The sequence below is a fragment of the Cottoperca gobio genome, chromosome 15, assembly GCF_900634415.1.
Source record: "Cottoperca gobio chromosome 15, fCotGob3.1, whole genome shotgun sequence".
Taxonomy (NCBI): domain Eukaryota; kingdom Metazoa; phylum Chordata; class Actinopteri; order Perciformes; family Bovichtidae; genus Cottoperca; species Cottoperca gobio.
The window spans coordinates 6,673,024-6,680,368 of record NC_041369.1 but is presented as its reverse complement, the minus strand read 5'-3'; the positions used below and the strand labels follow the sequence as shown (position 1 = coordinate 6,680,368).

The window sequence follows — 7,345 nt, the reverse complement described above, 5'->3', positions numbered from 1 at the left end:
TGGAAATGATTACAGTAATTACTAACTATGATTAATTCATTATATGATGATGTTATATGTTGAAGACACCATATGTTGATAACTGGACACCCCATTCTGAAGTGAAAATGAAGAATGTGGCTTTATTTTATTGGCTTCTATCAGCCATTATATTGCCTTAATTTGTCCTCTTTTTTTAATTAAATCATGTGATACTATATGGCAGGGGAAGCAAAAAAATCACAACTGTCTACAGCACCTCTTGTTTAGTGACAGCAAGCCTAATGTCAGTTGAATCTGTGGAAAATAGGAGGATTACGTATGAAAGAAACATGAAACAAAAGTTACTAAGTCCCTATTCTGATGTTACAGTTTGAGGTCATTTGTATATAAAAAGCACAAAACACACCACTTCCACACATCTTAAGTGTCCACACCCACTTAGGAACAAGGCAGCAAAAAAATTCTGTTATGACTCATTGGGGCTCTGAGGGAAAAGGCAGGGAGACATTAATCGTACTATAAAAACTCTTCTGTTGAAAACTAAGCCAGACTTAAGACAGCTGAAGACTCGGTCCCGGACACATCTTCGAATCCAAAAGTGTATCAGACCCATACATTATTAAAATATGGATTAATTTGACAGGGAGTAAACATAGTGGACTTTCAATTCAGTATTAGGTATGATGCATATACATGAAAGCAAGTATTATACTATTATAAAAACAAAGAGCTTTCAGAAGACAAGTCTACCAACATGCTCCTAAATAAAAATCAGTATCAGACTTTCAAGAATCTGTGGGATCCCAAATATTAGTCAAAATCCATGTCAAATACGTTTTATTTTCAAACATACCAACATGAATTGCTTTCAACAATGCATCAGTCTGCTACTCATAAACAGTAATTACACTACACCACAATATATCATTTGTAAAGGTGTGTTGGGCAGTGACCCTACCTTACAGATGGCTTCTGGTCGTATTATAGTGACAAATTACGACACAAACGATTAGTGTAACCTTTTAAAATGACAGATTAGAGTTTTCTTGCGCTTCATCTCTTTAAGAATTGGGCACTTTCTCAGTCAGCATTTTTAAGGCTTTTGGGCCGTTTTTGTGTTCGCGTTAATACAGATTGTGGCTGTGGTAGTTATACATTCTGACAATCTTTAACTGTAGTTCCTCATTAGCACAAAGTGCTGATTATCTGACATCTCGAGTAAGATACAGATCTCACCTGCATTTGTCATTACACATTCATGAATGTACTAAAATACTATATAAGGATATAAATACTGATATAATGTTTTGAAATAACAAGTAAACCAATGCACATACAAACACATCAATCAAAACCGGTGTAACTTGTATATTTCAAATGAAGTGCTGCTGATTTCTCAGCATGATACATTTCAATGATGGCAAAGTGCAAAGACAGCAAAATCAGTAATGCGCCAAAAAGCAGCATCTAATAAACATATTCACTGTGCTCTGTGACAAAGCAGCTCCAACATGTGGCTATAAAGGGGAAAATGCTTTTCTGTTGACTGAGTTTAGCAGTGAGTTCTGCTTTAAAGCCCCAATGTTTGCACTCGCGTACTAAACGTGTTGCTGACTGGATTAAGAAAAGCTCCATACAATATTTGATCAAAACAAAAAGGCAACCACACATAACTTTTCTTAAGAAAATACTTCTATTCTTCTTCCATTTATTGATAAAGGCCTCTTATTCAAACTTCAATTTGACTAGAAAGTGTTGACAACACCTCGATCATAACAGCTGTCTTATTATGAAGACATTGGCACAACATAGAAGGCAACAACATTGGCTTGAAAATGATTGCACTAAGCTACCATCAATTATGTGCTGAATGGCGGGAAATACCAACACTGTTAATCAATGCATGCAACTTCCACAAATGCTGTAGATATAGGAGGAGGAGAGTTAGCCGGAGCAGACTTGTTCACTATCACATATACAGCAGGTCATCCTGCTCTCCTTCATTATGAAGTGTGAAGTCATTATGATATCTCCTTTGCCAGCTCAACATTCTCCTTGGTGATCATTCTGGGCTCTCCTTTCTGTGTCAGGTTGTCTCCCTCCATCGCGGTCTCGCTGGCAGGCCTGGCTGGCCGCTCCTCCAGCTGCTCCAGTTCTTCCAGTATGTTCTGAACACGACGGACTCCATCCCGTCTTGCCTGCCGTACATCTACACGACCCTCTGGGTCTACCGAGTCCAGTGCTAAGAGCTCTTTGGTCAGCAGCTCCTCCAGTAACAAGTATTTCTTACCGTTCTTCTTCCCTTCAAAACATTTCACATCCTGCTCCAGTTTAGCAACCCGTCCGACTATCTGCTGTACTTTGGCCAAGCCTGGGTGGACTGGGCACTGAGCAGCATGTTCAGTCTCAACCTTTACAGGTGGGACCTCTGGGGGAACAGCTGTCGTGTCCTCGGCCTCAGGTTTTGGAGGTATTTGAACTGTGATATCTGCAGTATGTTGTTGTGGTTGCTCCGCTTTCTGGGGCTGCTGGAACTGTTGATGCGTCTGCATTAAGTGTTCAGGATGCTGAGGCAGTGGAGATGTCTGTGGTGGTGCCTGCTGAAACTGCTGAGGTTGCTGGAACTGTTGAGGTTGCGGAGGTGGAGGCTGTTGGAACTGTTGAGGTTGCGGAGGTGGAGGCTGTTGGAACTGCTGAGGTTGCGGAGGTGGAGGCTGTTGGAAAGGATGAGGTTGCGGAGGTGGAGGCTGTTGGAACTGCTGAGGTTGCGGAGGTGGAGGCTGTTGGAAAGGATGAGGTTGCGGAGATGGAGGCTGTTGGATCTGTTGAGGTTGCGGAGGTGGAGGATGTTGGAACTGCTGAGGTTGCGGAGGTGGAGGATATTGGAACTGCTGAGGTTGCGGAGGTGGAGGCTGTTGGAAAGGATGAGGTTGCGGAGGTGGAGGCTGTTGGTACTGTTGAGGTTGCGGAGGTGGAGGCTGTTGGTACTGTTGAGTTTGCGGAGGTGGAGGCTGTTGGTACTGTTGAGGTTGCGGAGGTGGAGGCTGTTGGTACTGTTGAGTTTGCGGAGGTGGAGGCTGTTGGTACTGTTGAGGTTGTTGAGGCTTTTGAATGTCAGCTTCTGTGTGCGATGACTGGGGGAGCTGCGTGTTCTCGGGTTTCTGTTGAGCACTTTGTTGTTCCTGCTCCATTTTCTGTGGCGGGTCTCTCGTGAGGACATGCTGCTGAGCCTTGAAGTTGAAAAAGAAGTCGTCACAATCTAGGTCAACACATACTGATGTGAAAATCTAAATCTTTTTTTTTTTAACATCAAGAAAGATCCAAGTGCCATCACACAAAAATAAAAAATTACCTGCGGCCTTTCTCCCAGCACCTGTGTTACAATGGGTGACTGGCTTCTAATATGAGGCTGAAGATGAATAGAAGTAGCATCGCGATGCTGGGGATTCAGTATCGGAGAAGCTCTTTCCCGGGGAGGCTGCATTGCTGCAGAGTAGCCAGGCCATTCGTCGGTCTGAAGGCGATGGTAGGGCTGCTGGTGCTCTTGGTAGGGGACGCGCTGAGCGTAGACAGAGGGATTTAACTGAGCCTGTGTTGGTGTTTGGCCTCCTCCACCCTCATGGATCACCCGGATGGGGATGTAACCTGCTTGAAGACCAGTGCTGCTGGGCCGTGAGGGTTGGTGATTGGGGAGAGTGTAAACCTTAAAAATATATCAAATAGAAACAGTGAATATTTAGTGTCATTTATTTTGCATACAAATGATACAGAATGGCAGCATGCATACTCAAATCCTACCTCTGCTGTTTGTGAAACTGGCGAGCTGGCCTTTCCAGGCTCAGGAGAGCAGCTATCAGGGGATGCATGTAAAGGTGATCTGGGCCTGCAGTGGAGCCCCGGCGTCGGGGAAGGTGTCCGCCCGTCTGACCGGATATTCTGTGCAGTGGTTGGCTGGATGAAGGAATAACATGGATGCTGTTGCTGCCTCAGTTCTGCGCCCTCGTGGAAGACAGGGATAGGAACATAACCTGGGCGCAGAATGGGGTGCTTCATCTCCCTCACAAAGGTTTTCTGTATCTCCTGAGGGCTTGGTTCTGGTGGTATGTTGGGTCCATTTGCTGACACTTCTCTGACCTGAAACTGAGCCAATAGTATAAAGATATCATTTAAAATCATCTGTAATTATGTCTTTACAACTGTGAGTAATGTATATCTATTACATAATACAGCAAAGGAAAGCAACTAAATAAAACTATTCCAAGCACTTAGAATACCTTTAAATAACAACATTGATGTTGGTTTCTTTATTTATATTAAAGTAATTAAACAATTCAACCACAAAAAATGTCAGACATAATCAGTGAGTATGGTCATTTACAGTAAACGCTACAAACTTGGTTGACATTATGATCCTTAAACCTAAGGCAATTATTATCAAAGAGTTTGTCAGTTGTTTTGTTTATTTTGAGCAATTACAAGTTATAAAAACTATTGGAACAAACAAAAGTCTTCTTGCTTAACATTGAGTAAACATTCAACATGATGATCTGAACATGTGCAGTTAAACATGTTGTTACATTACAGACATATTAATACATACAACGTAGAGGTATTTTTAATAGGAAAGTTCTCTCAGTCCTGAGATAACTGCAAAGGTTATAGGTTAAAATGTGACAATTCCACAGGGAGATGCTAAATGTATCACCTCGTTGAGTATTTGATAAATGAAATGAACTTCTGATTAACATGGACTAAAGCTCATTTCAGACAATTGCTGTGTTCGTGTGTGATATTTTGCTCCACAATCAGAGTGACATCATTCACTTGCCTCACAATAGTTTGGCACACCCTTCTAAACTAACATGTAAAGCGAATCATCATTATGTCATAGGCAGAGATAAACAGTTTTTGCTCCGCCGTGTGGAAAACAATATGTCTATTATTTTTGCACATGAAATTGCAGTGGAAAAACTGAATTTCTTCCGAATGTCAGTTTTCTTTGACCAGCATCTGTTCTGGTCTAGTGTTATGAAAAATAACATAAACTCCAGTATACACTTGTATGCATACAAAACTAATCATCACTATAAGTGACTCCTTGTTGGGGACTTACTCTTGCAAAAATAATCACAGGAAATAAAAATAGCATACTATCTCACGAGTACAACATTGACACTGTCAACACGCTCCTGGACGTCATCGTAATAAGGTAAATTTCCACATAAAAAGTGTTTTGTATTGTTTTCATAGTGTACCAAGTTACTTGACACCTGCTAATGACAGCTATGAAGCAACAAGTCTACAAGTGGTTCAGCAATCTGTCAATGATATGTCTGAAAAGTGATCAAAGATCTCCCCACTAACAACAAATACCAAAGCCAACAGAACACAAACTGCATTTATATGTAAGCCGGTGGCATTTTCGCTCTAAGACAAAAGTTATGAAGTAGCTGTGAACGACCCTTTGCCCTCTGCCATTTCTGTATGGGACACTTCACACTGCCAGCACCATTGCACCAATTTTATCCCCTGACAGCTGTGCCTTTCCAGCAGATTCTTTGGGACACTAACTTTGGACAACAGTGTCTGTCTCTGAGACGAAAGATTACCAACTGGCAGCCAGTGAGGTTAACTTCAGCCCACGGGGGGCTTCTCCGTAGACCTGTGTGTTTTCACAACATGTATTAAATACAGCTGAACATGATATGCAGGGCAGCCAGCGCCTCTATCCTACAGTTATACTCCACACAGGCCAAAGTAAACCGGACCAGCCTCAATCCTTGTAAGGGAAAAAGTTTAATATGAGGTGGACGTTGCAGTGTCTTCCCCCCACGAAAGAAGCGTTATTGAAATACTGGAAGCCCCTCATAGGTAGCTTTTTACATGCTGCATGGTGAGTCATCGCGTAATAATAGAGTTAGATCATGACACGGGAACATAACGGGGTTGATCACCCGTTATAATAGGCGTCTGAGCTGTATGTGAGGGGGAGGTGACGGTGCCCAACAAGGCCTACAGTCAACAAGATTAATATACAACAGTGATGTAGCACAATGCTTTAATTTAACAGCATACCAAACCACAACACGCGCTATAACCGACGTATCTCGACACACAAATAAAGAGTTGTCCAGCCGCTGACATTGACAAACCAACTTTATCCCGCCGCTCTTTTACCTTTTTCGTGTCGTGTCGCGGGTCATTCCAGGTTGTCGTGCGGTTGTTGTGATCCACAAAGAAGGGCCATCCAGTCTGAGGGTCAATTTTTACTTCCCAGCCGAGGGGAAGAGGGTCGTTGTCATTGTTGGTCATTGTCAGTATCGGTGACTGTGTCTTCATGCCGTTCATATTGCGGGTTGTCGGGTACTGAAACATTGTAAGCAGGCGACGGACGCTTTAAAGATTCCTCCAAGTGACGTGGAAAAGTGGGCTGGAAGTTTCTCGAAATAGCTGGGTTAATGTCGGGGGCGGACAGCGCTGGAGACTGTGGCATGGGTTCCCAAAGCTGTTATGTCGCAGACCCCGCCAACATAGACACAAAGTAAACCTCTGATCTGCATCGCATTTTATTTCCCAGGGAGCCGCAGGATTTTCGCTGCAGCTGTGGAGAAAGTGCTCCCATCACATCGGTCATAATCTCTCCTGCTGAAGGGGAACCCTTCCCCATATATTCCTGGGACGACCTGAAGCACCCTCATTGACCCCTTTGCATCGCTGGACCCCAGCTTGAGAAACACTTTATGTGACGAGGGAATCCCAAGCTTTTTCATAATAAAAGGTTCCCCAAAGATATGTACTCAGACTCCCACATGATAAATATTGTCCAAGGGAACCTTAGTCTGCTATAATTTGATACACAATTACGTAATTAACTGTGGCGTGACACAGTGTGGGCACAGTGAGACCTCTAATGACAGATCTTCCTTAATTCACAATAGTCTGTTCAGTCTCATACGATAAAAACGAGTAAATGTCAAAAACACTCATCCTCACTTGGCTGGATAGGTTACTGTCTGAAATCACTACATGATGTGTTAGAGATCCAGAGTTTGGAGTTGAAGATGATTTATTCCTGTATTTTTAGATTTTTTAAAAAGTGAGCAGAATGACAATAACAAAACCTGCAATACATAGCATGTGGAGCCAAGTCCTGTAAAAGTGTGTTTGTGTGTATTAACAGCATAAGCTTTCACAATTCCCACAGGACTTTGTTGACAAGTCAGCTCCATAAACATTTAGCAAAAAGAATATTGTTTTGTATAGGTTATTATATTGTAGTGAGATAAATGAATTACAATGTAGCCAGATTAGATCTTATCCGAGTGTATGTACACATTTTTTGCTGGGGGAAAAGTTCCAGTCA

At 42.5% G+C, this 7,345-nt stretch overlaps 1 protein-coding gene across 1 annotated transcript; it reads right to left on the bottom strand.

The window, feature by feature from the left end:
- Nucleotides 1-801: 801 nt before the first annotated feature.
- bag3 (BCL2 associated athanogene 3) lies at nucleotides 802-6,399 on the bottom strand. Its single transcript, XM_029449556.1, has 4 exons — nucleotides 6,160-6,399; nucleotides 3,781-4,122; nucleotides 3,335-3,685; nucleotides 802-3,212 (listed from the first exon to the last, which is right to left on the bottom strand). Exons 1-4 carry the CDS (start codon nucleotides 6,355-6,357, stop codon nucleotides 2,004-2,006), a joined length of 2,100 nt encoding a protein of 699 aa, XP_029305416.1. The 5' UTR covers nucleotides 6,358-6,399; the 3' UTR covers nucleotides 802-2,003.
- Between the last annotated feature and the right edge of the window lie 946 nt (nucleotides 6,400-7,345).